The sequence below is a fragment of the Apium graveolens genome, chromosome 7 (genome assembly GCF_009905375.1).
Source record: "Apium graveolens cultivar Ventura chromosome 7, ASM990537v1, whole genome shotgun sequence".
Classification (NCBI taxonomy): domain Eukaryota; kingdom Viridiplantae; phylum Streptophyta; class Magnoliopsida; order Apiales; family Apiaceae; genus Apium; species Apium graveolens.
This window is the reverse complement of record NC_133653.1, coordinates 15,825,562-15,840,692: the sequence shown is the minus strand read 5'-3', so window position 1 is coordinate 15,840,692 and position 15,131 is coordinate 15,825,562. Positions and strand designations below refer to the sequence as shown.

Below are 15,131 nucleotides of genomic sequence, written 5' to 3'. Positions count from 1 at the left end.
ATATACATAAAACAAAATAAAAAAGGATGGAATTCAAAATTGAAGAACAATGCAATATTTTAATGACATTTAGGACGTAAAATAATGGGTAAATGATAAAAAAAATTAAGATAAAAAGAATCCATTAATAAAAATTTCCAACTGTTGATACCATTTAGGGAGTGAAATGATGGATAATAGTAAAAAGTCAAGATAAAGAGAAATCCATATATTAACATATTGAAACAAGTTGCAAAATTAAGGGAAAGAAAATTGATTACTTTTTCCTCTTGGACAAACCCTAATTGTGAGTCCTTTATAATTCAGTTTGCAAATATAAGTTTTAGGTCTTTCAACTTAAATTATTCAATATTTCAAAGGATTTGTTGTGGGTGTTAAAATTTTCAAAACTTTCTTTTTCTATGATTGTAAAATATACTCTACATTTAGCATTGTTAATTTTAAAAAAAAAAAAATTACAGCTAATAACAATCAAAAAGTGCATAACATTTTGTACAGTTACTATCACTCAAAACTTGAAATGATCAATTGACCTCAAAATTTAATGTGATGTTATAAGAAGAAATTATCATATACAAAACTTTTTAACAATTAGTAGATAATTTATTTTATTTTTTGTAAAAGATGATGGTGGTAGATGTACATACTTTCAAATATTATTTGAAGAAAATAAAAAATCACAACACCAAGTTGTTTAACTTATATTTAAGGAAGTAATGAAAAATTCTTGGGTTTTAATTAATATATTCCACCTTAAATATCCATTTATTAATATGTCTCGTTTATAATTTTATTTATAAACATATCGTATTTTTAAAAAAATTTAACAATTTTTAGTTAACCATGGTTAATTTTACTATTTAACAACTTTGTAGGACATACATAACTTTAGACTTAACTTCTTAAATATTTTATTTTAAATGTTACTATTTTACTTCTTGTGAAATTATCCAAATGTACAATATTTAATTAATTAGTTCAAGTTATAATATATTCTTGCCATTAAACTTTGTAACAATGTGACACTATTTGTTTTAGTTGTGTTGATTGTTTGACACTAAAAATAATTAATATCATACTTCTCACTAAAGTAAATATATAAATGTTGATTAGCAGGCGAAAAATCTAGTCTAAACAATTAAAAATATTCAAAAATTTCACAAGTAATTAACTTAACTATAAAACAAAATCAACAAGCCTATGAGACCAAAAAATTAACCTCGGGACAATTTTATATTATTAACATAATAACTGGATATATTATACAAATATCCAAAATTCTTTTATTTTTATTGTTTAACTTATATTTCATAAAGTAATAGGACATATTACTATTTAAAATTATTTTATTGTATTAAATAAGAATTAATCTATTTTGGATTAATATATTATTGAAATTAAATTTGTTATTCTAGACTAAATTACTTTGTCTCATCTTTAATTCTTTATACTAGAAAAGAAAACTCAGGAAAAAAATAGAGAATGTTTTTCATTTGAGTGACAAATTGTAAATTAACAATAAACTTTTGTAAAAGAAAAGTCCAATGACATTTGATTAGGACGATGATATCAATCATTAGCTAGTAGACACTATTTTAATTCAAATTCAACAATAATAAATTTTATTGACTTGTAATATTTTAATTTAAATAAAAATAATAATAAATAAAAAGATACATGATTAATTTTTAAGGTATAAATATCTTGCCGGTTCAATTTTTTTAAATTTTTAATTTATCAATTATATTATTACAGATATCAATTCAGTTGTATTGTTCATTTTTTTTATTGTGGTGTTCTCCAAATATCTTTTTTACAATGTAACTTGGTGTCTTTAAATTTTTTTACACTTGAGTACAACATGAAGAAAAAATAGAAATCTTAATCAACAAAACCTATGTAAAATACAAAGACAAGGAAAAAAAATATGACAGTTATTTTGATGACAAAGGGAAAAAGAAAAATAAAAATTTAGATACAAATGGCTTAGAAATAGTTATTTAGTTGCCCCTTACAAGATGATCCTCCCTGTGTGGTCTTAATATTAATATTAAAGTTTAAATATGAATGCATTTTTTATTTTGGATTTAAATGAATGAGAATTTTATATATTACAAGTATGAAAGATTTATATTTTTTTTCTTAAATAAAAATTTTATAACTTATTTACAATGGTATAAATAGTCAATATAATTAGGAATAAAGCTAGATTTTCTTTTGAGAGAATGATAAAGCTAGATTTGAATGTAAGCATTTATTAATATTTTAAAAAAAGTCAATAAAATAAAACAACTCCAAAAAAAGTAATTTTGAATATGAAATATAACATTCATATTTATTAATTTCTAATTTTATCAATAGTTTGGCAAAACTTGAGTATCATCCATGGTATTTGTATTTCAATCAAGAATAACAAATTAATAACAAGTAAAAATTATTTAATTATATGGATAGATTTAATTAATAAATTTTGTTTAATCGTGTATTTTCACTAATCTTGGATGAAATTAAATATAATTAAGAATAATGTAATCACTAAATGTTATTTAAATTTGAATATATGAAATAATGAGAAATGAAGAGGATGAAATTACATAATAAATAAAATTTATTTAATTATGTAGATATATGGATGAAGGGAATCCAAAAGAACATCTAATAAAATCAAGAAAACATAGGCTCTGTTTGGATTGCTGTTAAAAGTTGTTGTGCTATTAGAAAAAGTGCTGTTGTAAAAATTATATGACTGTTTGGTAATTTTTTTGATACCTATATGTTTTGATGCAAAAAGTTAAAAAAACCAGCATCTTTTCTCTAACAGTTTTTAGGTTATAAGTACTTTAGCGAAAATCAGCTTTTAAATTTTAAATTTTAGCAATATTTTAACAGCTTGTGACACCAATACCAAACACACCTTAGACTAATTATGTACTTGAGTCAAAGTAAAAACGAACTGAAATAAATTTTTGCAATAACTAATTCAAAATTTCTGTTTGGGTTGAAATGAAACAAGTGAAACAATATTTAAAGCTATACATAAAATCAAATAACTAGAGTAATGCATGAAAGAGGGGAAGAGAGTACCTGACTAAGAGTAAGAGACGTGAGGTGCTTGTGGACAACATCAAAACACAGCATTGTTCAAACTCTGTCTGATGGGCTTCCACCAATCCCATTTTTCTTCTCTTTAAAATGATACACACTCAATTAAGACTTTATTAAAGAAAACATACATATATACACAAATACAACAAAATGGAAAAAGATGGAATTCAAGATTCAAGTAATAGCAAATGATCCATTTAAGCAAACTTACAATGATGAAAATGTTCAACTTTCGATACCATTTAAGCAGTGAAATGACGGGTAAATGGTAAAAAATAAAGATAATGAGAAGGCCATTCACATAAATTGTTGCAAGAGCAAGGGGAAAGAAAAAGCGATTTAATAAAGCTAGATTCCTTTGAATCTTTGTTAAGAGATTTCAAGTGCTGCAGCCCAACAGGCGTTTCATTACATATCTGTAACACCTCACGCACATGATAAACACAACTCACACACAGGTCTTGTTACTAGTTGCTTCTTTGTTCAGACAAAAGCCCTATGTTAAGTCCCTCTATATCCCTGCTATATTACATGTTTGTGAAATTACTTTATTAAAATTTAACAATTAAGAACAAGTACTACAGTCTTATAAATATTATAAAATATTAATTTTTAATGATTTAAGACATGATTTTTGATTTTAACTCCAACAATAATTCTTATTTTCATTCTTTATTATAATAATAATAATAAATTTGAATCAGATATAAAAGAAAGAGAGAGAGAAAAGAACTAAAAAAGTAGAGAGAAAATAATTTTTATTGACCACACTGTTGAAATGCAACTTATATCATATTCCTTATATTTGCACATAAAAATCCTTAGTTAAGAGTATCTTTAATGGAGTTGTTGTACCTGCTCCAACAACAACTAATAACTAGAAGGTAATGAAAATATTTAGTTTATTTAACTTCATTCAAAAATTGAACTAATTCACACATTTCAAGTCAAATTTTAATGTTGAGGGAATTGTTATTCCCAAAACTTCTTATGTGTGTTGGTTATCATTTGTTTATCATATTTGTTGCATGAGCTTACTTTTTTATTTTTTTAGTGAAAAATTTGTTATACTCTTTTATTAAAGATGGTCACTTTTCAATTTTTATTACACTAAAGAAAATCTTTCAAATACCTAACACTTTAAATTTTGAACCTATATTTTTAGAATTAATTTAAAAGTGCATATTCTAGTTTTTTAAAAAACTGAGGAATGTATAGTGCTCAAAACTAAATCAATGATCATGCTTGAAAACATTTATAATCACTATTAAAATGGATTATAGTTATAGACCTTAAAAGATGAGTTTTAAAAACAGTGTTAATCATCTTTGAAAACTGTGTGAAAACTCCAAAAGAAAGACAGTTTTCAAAAAGTCATAGATATAGAAAATTATCCTTAAAAACTTGGTTGTCAGGTTTTGAAGATGGTTATAAATATGAAAAATCATTCTTGAAAACACAGTATCAATCATAGTTATGTGTTGTTATAGACTTAAAAAATCATTTTTAGAAAACAGTACTAATCAGTATTAATCATCTTTATAAACAGAGTCAAATATACTTATAAATATAAAAGATCATGCTTAAAAACAGCGTTGAAATAAAAACTAAAGTTCACCTAATATAAATATATTTTGAACACAAAATTATGACATGTATTTTTTGAAAAAATGACAAAATTAGTTCTTTTTAAAAAAATTAATCAAAATAGATATTCTGAAAAAATGATCAATTTTAGCCAAATTGATAGTTGGTTACTCAAAAATAAATATTCCGGTGACAGTTGGGATGTCATGCCCAATTTTTTAATCATTTTTGTTAATTTTATATGCTAAATTTGCCTACATCCGTGTCTTTTTTAATGACTTAGGTAAGTTTACATATCCATGGTTAAATTTTTGAGTATGCAGAGTTAAGTAAAGCTGATGTGTAAAGTTAATTAAGCTAATGTATTACTAAAGTACCTTATTTTATTTTTGTAGTTAAAATAAACAGAAAACCTTTTCAGGAAATAGAACATAAAAATTGGATAACAAAACGATGAATTTATAAAAAACAAGATCACGTCTCTCCATCCCATGCCAGTCTCATTGATTAGAAATTGATATCTTGATTTTAATATATAATAGTTATTAACTATACAAAATATTAATGTGCATTAACAATAATGAACATAAGATAAGTTTTTTAAAACAATAAAAAAGTTCAAAACATACTTGTACTTTAAAGATTTTGTACTAAATTAATATGATGGGTAGCGCTTCAGTAAGAACTTCTTAAAATGAGAACCGTGAGAATTAGTGATTTATGTAGTTAAAATTGGTGATTTTTTGAAAAGTTGAAATTTCGAATATGGTAAATTAGTGATTTTGTGCAAACCAAAAATTTTAAATTTTATAAAATCACCAAATTGGACTATAAAAATCATCATAGTTCTCCTTTTAAAAAGTTCTCATATGAGCAAAAGCCCTAATATGATTTTCTCAATCTACTGCTAAATACTAATAAATCAATTTTGACATATATTTTAATTTACACTTGCATCAGGTGCATAAATAGACTTACAATTTTCAATTCAATAACAAACTCACAAATTTTGTGAAGAATAGGGAACACTTTTAAATTGATTTCTTAATTTTTCAAGATATAATTTGATGTCCCAAGCTCTCAAATCCCAAATTATAAATTTCATTAATTTATAAAGACCAACAGAACAACAAATATTATCTGAACTGGAGTAATAAAGAAAAATAAAAAATACATGCCATCCATCAATCATCTTTACTACTGTATGCAACTACATTAATGACCAAAGAAGATACAAGGAAGAAAGCGAACTGGTTCCTTTCTAAACGTACATGTATTCACCCTCACGAACTGCATTGGCAGCCCCTCTCCTCTCTTCTTCAGCTTCCTTCTCCCTCTCCTTCCGGCTTTCATAGGCATGATCATCAGTCTGCAGTTCATGCCGGCATATAGGACATGAATTGTGCTCGTCCTGTGACAGGCAAGTTTGTGAACGAAATAAGATTTTAGTACTTTGCTCATGTTTTTGATGCATGATGGGAAAAAAATAAGTCACAAAAGGATCTTTATATCTCTACAAATTTCAATGAAGATGGTCAAATTGATTACCAGCCATGGCTTAAGGCAAGGAGGATGGAAGGTGTGCTTGCAGGGTAATTCTTGCATCTTGTCATTTACAATCAAATTCTCCTTGCAAATACAGCACTCTGCATCTGTTCCTAGCTTGTTTAATATTTCTTCTGTTATAGTAATAACTGGAAGCTTTGCAACCACTTCTTTACTAGCAGGTGGCACTCGTGGGGCAGTAGAACCCTCATCCATAAACTAAGTTACAAGAAAACAGAGAGAAAATAAAGTCAAAGATCAGTAATAAAGTTCTGCCGAGAGTAATTGATTGAGTATATATATGCATGTAAAAGTACTAAAAGAAAAATGAATTCCACCAAAAGGAAAAGCGATAGAGCAAAAAATGGGGGATTAAACTATGTAGGGAAAGTTGTGTACCATCGGCACTATGTCATCAAGCCTATCTACAAGCCCTTGTAATATTCTTGCAGCTTCTTCAGATGTGTTGCTGTTTCCTGTTTGATCTTCAGATGTAGTAGCTGGAACCAAGTTGGCCATAGCAGAGAGGAGGTTTGATTGCACCAACCATTCTGGCTGTGGAGGCTCAGGGTCTACAGTTAGATGCCCTTCAAATAAATATCCTGTATGATGATAAACGAAAGTAATAAGGCGATGATTTATCTTTAGATGTAGTGATATAGAAAACATATGCTAAATGCACAGTAAAAGTCTTAATTTACCTCTAGTTTGATTTTGCACCCTTTCTACACCCTCAGCTTGATTGTCCAATTCACTCAGATGCTCCTTGGTTTGAGCAATGCATTTGCGCAGATGATCTTTTTGAGAAGGTTGAGCCACAAGTTTCTCAGCTTCCAGGAATAACTGAAGCCCAGAAGTCCAAAATCCTTGGGCAGTGTATCTTGCTTTTAAAATCGTAGCAACCCGACACACAACAGTATAGAACTGCATAGAGGAATGATTATTTAAAACAAAACCATAGTACAGCAAGAAAACTAAACAAGGCAATGAAAAATTTCCGTGTGCTGATTTTAAAATTTCCATCCTAAGGGAATCACCGTATGATATATTCTGAGAAATTTGGAAAAAACACAAAATTTGCATGTTAAGGGTTGCCATAAAGAATTTGCGTTATATAACAATTAACAAGAACAAAAGGTTTTGTTTAGCCAGTTCCATCCACTAATAGTAGCACATATGAAACCACAGTTAGCAGCAAATATAGTTAAAAATCTGATTCGATTTCTAAGGTGACATTAGCCTAGGACAGGAAATCATTTTGTAAGGAGGTCGGTCCATTTAAAGATTTGCAGAAGCCTTCGCCTATAAAGATTTTGTTTCTACTACTTAAATTTGTATTAAAATTAATTGTGGTGACTAGGTCTAAAGTAAACATATAACATCCACCCTTACGAAAAGAAAGAAAAAATAAATTACTTCTTTCTAGAGTGAATTCCACTACCTTATTGTTTCCAAGATCACTAATAACATAGCCAATTAAAAAAACAATAACACTGCCCCAAAAGCGTAAGCATATACTAATTTGATCTCCATTTGAACATCTAAAGATGTGAAGCACAAACTCAATTTATACTCATACTAGAAAAGCCCAAACATTCCCTTACCTGAAAATCAAGTCTATTAAAAAAATAACTTGACAACAGATGTAATATACCTTTACAAACTACGAAGAGACTAGATTGCTTGGAAAATTCAATAACAGAAATTGTCTGTAAAATCGACCACTCACATCAACCAATCTTAAACAACCATCCTTCGACAATCCCTTGCCCTCATGTCTTTACTACATTACCAAGATAATAGCCTCGAGATTGTATCTATCACGCGCTAATGACAATTAAACAAAGACTGCACCTTTATTAATCACCCAAACAAACCCACTTCAAAAATCACCCAAAAGATCAAAACCATAAACCAAAATTGATCAAATCTTTATCACAAAAAGAAAAAGGGCTTCTTCCAATACCACAATTCTCACACTCACAAACCAAAACAATACATACACACAACCAAACTTGATTACAAAGTGTTCTGATCACTTAAAAATCAATTTTTTATCAAGAAAACAAAAAAGGGCTTCTTTAATATCACTCAAATTTGATTCTACACAAAAAACTCTTGGAACTTTTAGCTGATCATCTAACAATTCTCACATTCAAAAACCAAAACAATACATACACAAACATATATAGATACAAACTCAAGAACAGAAAAGAAGGGTCATACCAAATTTTGAAGAGAAGGGGAAGCAGAGGCATAAGAAAGAGTGAAAAGAGAAGAAATTGTGGAGACAGCTTGTTCAAACAGCTGTTTCTTGCCCAATTGTTTTTGCAATTCTTGTAATCTTTGCTTCATGTCATTCTCTTCAACACCCTCCATTGTTTTGTGAATTTTCTTGATTCTTGATTGATAAAAAAAGTGTTCTTTATTTGGGTTTATTTGGGTTCTTGATTTGGGTTCTTGATTTGGGTTTTTAGCGTGTATATGTATGTATATATTTTGGGGTTTCTTGCAAGAGAGGAAAGGAGAGGAAAGTAACGAGGAAGATCATTCTGGTCTTTATATCACAACTGCAAGCAGAGATGACAATCGGTTCGCATATTGCATAATTCATATCCAAATCCGAAAATTTTATTCATACCTAACTCGAAAAATACCCGAAAATGAATACCCGAACCCGATCTATCGGAAAATTTTTTTGAATTGGATATTCATACCCGAACCCGAACCCGAAATCTGAAAATTTGTATAATTATTGATATTGCAAGTGTTAGGGATCGAACACGTCACTTGTAGAGAAAGAGTTTTAACGAGTCATCTTCAACCACTCCACCACATCATTAATTGTGTTATTATATGTATAGCTAATATTTAAAAAATCAACTCGATTGATACCTAGTTTTTAGATTTATTACTAAAAATGTTTTGTTAACCTTATAAAACTTATCACCCGTTTAAATGATTGAATAATTATATTTCATTAAACTTTATAATTAGTTAATTTTCAACATAAATATAAAAATATATGTTCTAAAAATTATATAATAATATGTATAATGTATAATATATATATATTATATAATATTATAATGTGTAATATATAAAATTCTAATATTTTATATATATAATTAACAAATATATATTAACAAATTCTAATAATTCGGGTTTTTTTCGGATTTCGGGTTCGGATCGGGTTTGGATAGAGTTTCGGATTTCGGATCGAGTTCGATAGAGTTTCATATTTCGGATCGGGTTTCAGATCGGTATACCTAATATCCAAATCCAAATATTTTCGGGTTTAAAAATTAAATCCATATCCAAATCCAAATCCAAAAAATCGGGTTCAGTAAATTCAAAATTTTGGGTTTCAGATCGGGTATCTGTCGGATCGGATTATTTTGTCATCCCTACCTCGTAGGCTAAATTAATTTATATTTAAATTTTCTTTTTAATGATTAATAATTATATTTTTTTAAAAAAAGCTAAATTATATATCATCTCTATAGAAATCGGTTAATTTTTATAAAATTGCTGATAAATTTCTGAAATTATTTATAAAAAAAAATTGACAGACTATCTGATTTCCAAAAAATGCCCGATAATTTACAATTTAGTAGCTCTATCGATCAGTATTTTCGAAATATGTAAACATTATCAACAAACTTTAAAATTTAATTAGAAAATTTAGCGGTTGAAATTTTGATATTTGCTTCTACTTCCTCTGCACATTATAGCGTGTTTTTAAGATAATCATTTTCTTGCCTAACTGACTCTAGGCTTACAAGCGGCAGCTCAAGTTCTTGTTTCTTAATTTCAAGTTTTTCATTCACTTTTGATAGCCTACTCATTTCTTCAGTAGCATCAATCATGCTTGTGTGAACGTAAAACATTTCTACACTAATCTTTTCAACAGTTTTCTTATATTGTGAAGCATTCAAGTCAATTGTGGTTAGGATAGGTACCTCAGATTTTGATGTAGTTGATTCTCCTTCCTCCAAGGCCATGAGAACATAATTTTCATATTTTTCACCATCATCTTCATCATCTGTGTCATCCCAACTCTTTCCCTCAACAATATAAGTTTTTCCTTGTTGCTTCGTCGGAAGTGTTTCATACTTAGCTTCAAACTCCATATATGCCTTTTCTTTTTTCACCTTCTTTTTCTTTCTGCATTCTTTGGCAAAGTGACCAAGTTCATCACAGTTATAGCACCTAATCTTAGATCTGTCCACAGATCCTGATTTATAGCCACCTTTACCAGTTACATTTGTCTGAGCTTTTCCTTTCCAGTTGTTGTTGTAGAATGTTTGACCTTTACCCTTGAAGTACCTAGGCTTCTTGACTCTTATATTTGAAAACTTTCTTGCCACGTATGCCATAGACTGGTCCATTTCATCCGACTCATCAAGAGTGTAATACTCATCCTCTTCCAACTCCAGAATGACTCGATATTGAGGTTCTTTGTTCTTCTACTCAACAGGTTGCACAACTTGAATCTGGGATTCAGTTTCATCTTCAGGTATTTTCTTGTCATTAGCTATCAAGGCACTTGACACGTCTACAACATGTCCTTGACTCAGCTTTAATGATTTTTTCTACATCATCTCCAGCTCATAGGTTTAAAAAATGCCATATAAAAACCTCTTGATAGGGATAAATAAATCCTGATTGTGTAATTAAATATTACATTAATTATACATGATTTGGTCTTCTAGGCCCAATAAGGAGATGTATGACATTCAGACCAAAAAGGTTAACACAGTGATCAGGCCTGATGGAACAAAGAAGGCCCAAAAACCCTGAATATTAATTAATTTCGTAATTAATTAATAAAGGAAAAATCATCTATTGTGAAGAGTCCCGATAAGGACATAAATCCTTGCAGATTAGCCTCAAAGGGACATAGAAGGATAAGAAATCAGTTTCCTACTATTTAGGACTCCAAAGTCCATTCTAATTCTGAGACTTGGCTACCAAGTCTCCTATACCAAGTCCAATTCAAGGACTCCCACATCTATATAAGGGGTCTCACCCCACAGATCAGAACTACGTTTTTTGGCTTGATTCTCTAATTCACAGAGATACGTAGGCATCTCGTAAAGGCAGAGTTAAGCTATGAAATACGAGAGCAGCCATTAAAGGCCTTGAGCTCACGTTCCTTAGTAATAAATACAACAATTATATATATTAGTTTTTAATCCATAACATTTGGCGCCGTCTGTGGGAAGCACAACAATAACCATGGCGAGAATACGGAGAACAGTTAGAGCCCTTGGAGGAGGAACACCAATGGGGACAACCCAAGTGATTTTTTCAACTGTGGAGGTGCCTCCTCACTCAACCTATGCAACCACGCAAGGAGAAGCCCAGATAGGGGCAACTGAACCTCAGCAACAAGGGACGATCCCCTCGGCTACTCAAGGTACGAATCCTATCCCTGAGGATCAGGAATTTTCTGGTCCTTACACTAAGAGAGACTCCGAATCTTCGGATGGTGAAGAAGGCTAATGAAAAATGGAGGATGTGTGTGGACTTCACTGATCTAAATGATGCCTGTCCTAAGGACTGTTTTCCGTTATCAAGGATCGATACTTTGATAGATGCCACTGCTGGGCATGAAATGCGGAGCTTCATAGATAGATTTAGTGGATACAATCAGATCAAGATGCACAAGGACGACATTCCAAAGGTATCATTCATCACTGACTTTGGTGTTTATTGTTATCTTGTTATGGCGTTTGGTCTCAAGAATGCAGGAGCCACCTATCAAAGGTTGGTAAACAAAATTTTTAAGGATCTTATTGGCAAGACTATGGAAGTCTATGTTGATGACATGTTAGTCAAGAGTCTAGTGAAGACTGATCATATAGCCCATTTAAGGGAAGCTTTTGAGGTCCTGAGGTACCATAAAATGATGTTAAATCCTACAAAGTGTGCATTCGGAGTAGGATCTGGAAAATTTTTGGGATTGATGGTCTCCAAGAGAGGGATCGAGGCTAACCCCGATAAAATAAAGGCAATCCTGGATATGGAACCACCAAAAACTATCAAGGATGTTCAAAAACACACGGGAAGGGTTGCTGCGCTAGGACGATTTATCTCCAAGTCAGGAGACAAGTGCCTGTCATTCTTCAAGTCACTAAAAAACATTAAGGACTTTGTATGGAGTGAGGAAAACCAGAAGGCTTTCGAAGGATTGAAGAAATATATGGCGCAGGCCCCGTTGTTGGCCAAGCCAGTTTTGAATGAAGTTTTATTCTTGTACTTAGCTGTTTCAGAGAGTGCCTTAAGCGCTGTATTAGTTAAGGAGGAACTGAAAGTCTAGAAACCCGTATACTATGTCAGCAAAATTATGCATGGAGATGAGTTGAATTATTCAACTATTGAGAAATTTTCTCTAGCCTTGGTAATGGCTTCGAGAAAGTTAAGACCTTACTTTCAGGCTCATCAGATTGAGGTGCTAACGAATCAGCCCCTGAGAAATATCATTCACAGTCCCAAGGCTACTGGGAGATTGATCAAGTGGGAAATAGAGTTGGGAGAGTTCGACCTTAAGTATAAGCCACGAACGGCAATAAAAGCCCAGGCATTAGCTGACTTCGTGGTGGAATGTACCATACCCAACCAAGAAGTCGGGGGGCAGGAAGATAACATACCTCAAGACAAGGAAGTTGATAAGGGGGATAAAGAGAAGGTTAATAAGGAAAAAGAATAATGGGTTCTCTATTTTGATGGAGCATCAAAAATGAATTCAAGTGGAGCAGGTTTGGTTTTACAAAGCCCTGATAGGTTCTTAATTGAGTATGCCATGAAGCTAGACTTCCCAACCACAAACAATGAGGCAGAATATGAAGCTCTGATAGATGGTCTTGGCTTAGCAGGGACACTTAGAGTAAAGAACTTAAAAGTCTGTGGAGACTCGAAGTTGGTCATATCCCAGGTGAAGGGAGAGTTTGAGGCAAGGGATGATACAATGGCTAAGTATGTCCGCCTAGTAAGGGCTGTGATGACCCAATTTGATGAATGAAATGTTGAGCACATTCCAAGGGAGGAAAATGCTAAGGCAGATGTGTTGTCAAAGTTTGCTTCGTCTGAGATGGAAGAAAGTTCTGAAAGTGTATACTATCGCGTTTTGAAAACACGGAGCATTGATGTTAAGCTTGTAGCTCCTATAGGCCTGGGGACGTCATGGATTGATCCCATTAAGGCTCACATTCAAACCGGCTGGTTACCAAACGATGCTACTGAAGCACAAAAATTGGTTGCTCGAGCACTAAGATACTCTTTGATAGATGGAATTCTGTATAAGAGATCTTTCGTGGTTCCCTACTTAAGATGTCTCAGGCCTGATGAGGCTCACTTGGCTCTTGAAGAAGTACATGAAGGCATATGCGGGCAACACTTGGGGGGCAGGGCTTTGGCTCATAAGATAACCCGTTTAGGTTTCTATTGGCCAGAAATGATGGCTTATGCCAAAGAATATGTGAAAAAATGTGACCGTTGTCAGAAGCACGCACCAGTTGTTAGACAACCCCCCGAGATGCTGACTTCTATCAACTCGCCCATCCCCTTTGCTATGTGGGGAATGGATATATTAGGGCCTTTCCCCATGGCCACGGCACAAAGAAAGTTTCTGATTGTGGCCATTGATTATTTCACCAAGTGGATTGAAGCCAAACCATTGGCCAAGATCACAACTAAGCAGGTTGCAAAATTCCTGTGGGAAAGTATTACGTGCCGGTATGGAATTCCCCGCATCCTAGTAACTGACAATGGAACACAGTTCAACAACGAGGAATTCAAGAAGTATTGTGAGGAAAATGAAATCGAGTTACGATTCACATTTGTGGCCCACCCGCAAGCCAATGGGCAAGCGGAAGTGGCAAACCGAATAATCCTGCATGGACTAAAGAAGAGGATCGAGAAGTCAAGGAATAACTGGGTGGATGAAATACTCCCCATTCTATGGGCCTATAGGACTACCTGTAGAGTCACGACTGGAGCAACTCCCTTCATGTTAGCGTATGGTGCAGAAGCAGTTGTTCCTGTAGAGATATCACATTCCTCCCCCAGGATTCAAGCTTTCAATCCTGAGGAAAATGAAGAAGGGCAAAGGTTAGCCCTGGATCTAATTGATGAAGTACGAGATGAGGCACATGCGAAGATAGTGGAATATCAGAAAAAAGCTTCGTTCTACTACAACCTAAGGGTTAAAGAAAGATTCTTCAAACAAGGTGATTTAGTTTTGAGGAAAGTGGAAGCTTCTGGTATAGGGCAGAAAGGGAAACTTGCCCTAAATTGGGAAGGGCAGTACAAAGTCAAGAGCGTTCAGGGAAGAGGAACCTACAAGCTGGAGACTATGGATGGTTTTGAAGTCCCGAGAACTTGGCATGCACAAAACCTAAAGGTTTACTATGTGTAAAATAGTTAAAGTATGATTCTCACTTGTTAGAATGACAAGTAGGTTTAAAAGCACCTTGAAGCTTTGCTTGCTTAGGATTTTTCTATATAGAAGATATGTTTAGATTTTATCAGGGTTGAACCCATTTCATATAAGGTATCCAGAATACCAAGTTATAGTATAAAACCTTCAAATTAATCTTGGCCTATTATTGATTGCATTATGAAAGATAAAACCAAGTTATAAACTTGAGTTTGAAAAATCAAGAGAGAAATACGACTGAAACAATAAAAGTCAATTACAAAGTTCAAATATTGTCTAATAAAGAAGAAATACATAAAAAATAACTTAGGCCTTGGAAGGCTGGGATTCTTTGGAACCACTATCCGAAGTCTCCTCGGATGTCTCAGTCGTCCCCTCGGATGTCTCAGTCGTCCCCTCGGAAGTCTCCGCAGAGGTTCCCTCGGAACTACCTTCGGACACTTTGGATGCT

At 32.2% G+C, this 15,131-nt stretch overlaps 1 protein-coding gene across 1 annotated transcript; it reads right to left on the bottom strand.

Annotated features, from left to right (window-relative positions):
* Positions 1-5,772: 5,772 nt before the first annotated feature.
* LOC141672792 (E3 ubiquitin-protein ligase AIP2) lies at positions 5,773-8,807 on the bottom strand. Its single transcript, XM_074479468.1, has 5 exons — positions 8,464-8,807; positions 6,939-7,161; positions 6,637-6,839; positions 6,241-6,456; positions 5,773-6,103 (listed from the first exon to the last, which is right to left on the bottom strand). The coding sequence occupies exons 1-5, from the start codon at positions 8,614-8,616 to the stop codon at positions 5,954-5,956; spliced, it is 945 nt and encodes a 314-aa protein (XP_074335569.1). The 5' UTR covers positions 8,617-8,807; the 3' UTR covers positions 5,773-5,953.
* Positions 8,808-15,131: the final 6,324 nt, after the last annotated feature.

Bases quoted from the DNA above. Each gene is read 5' to 3' on its own strand.
- LOC141672792 (XM_074479468.1), bottom strand. From the start codon at position 8,616: ATGGAGGGTGTTGAAGAGAATGACATGAAGCAAAGATTACAAGAATTG. The intron at 7,162-8,463 runs GTATGACCCTTC...TCCTCTATGCAG, and splicing joins CCCCTTCTCTTCAAAATTTG to TTCTATACTGTTGTGTGTCG. The intron at 6,104-6,240 runs GTAATCAATTTG...TGCCTGTCACAG, and splicing joins CTTGCCTTAAGCCATGGCTG to GACGAGCACAATTCATGTCC.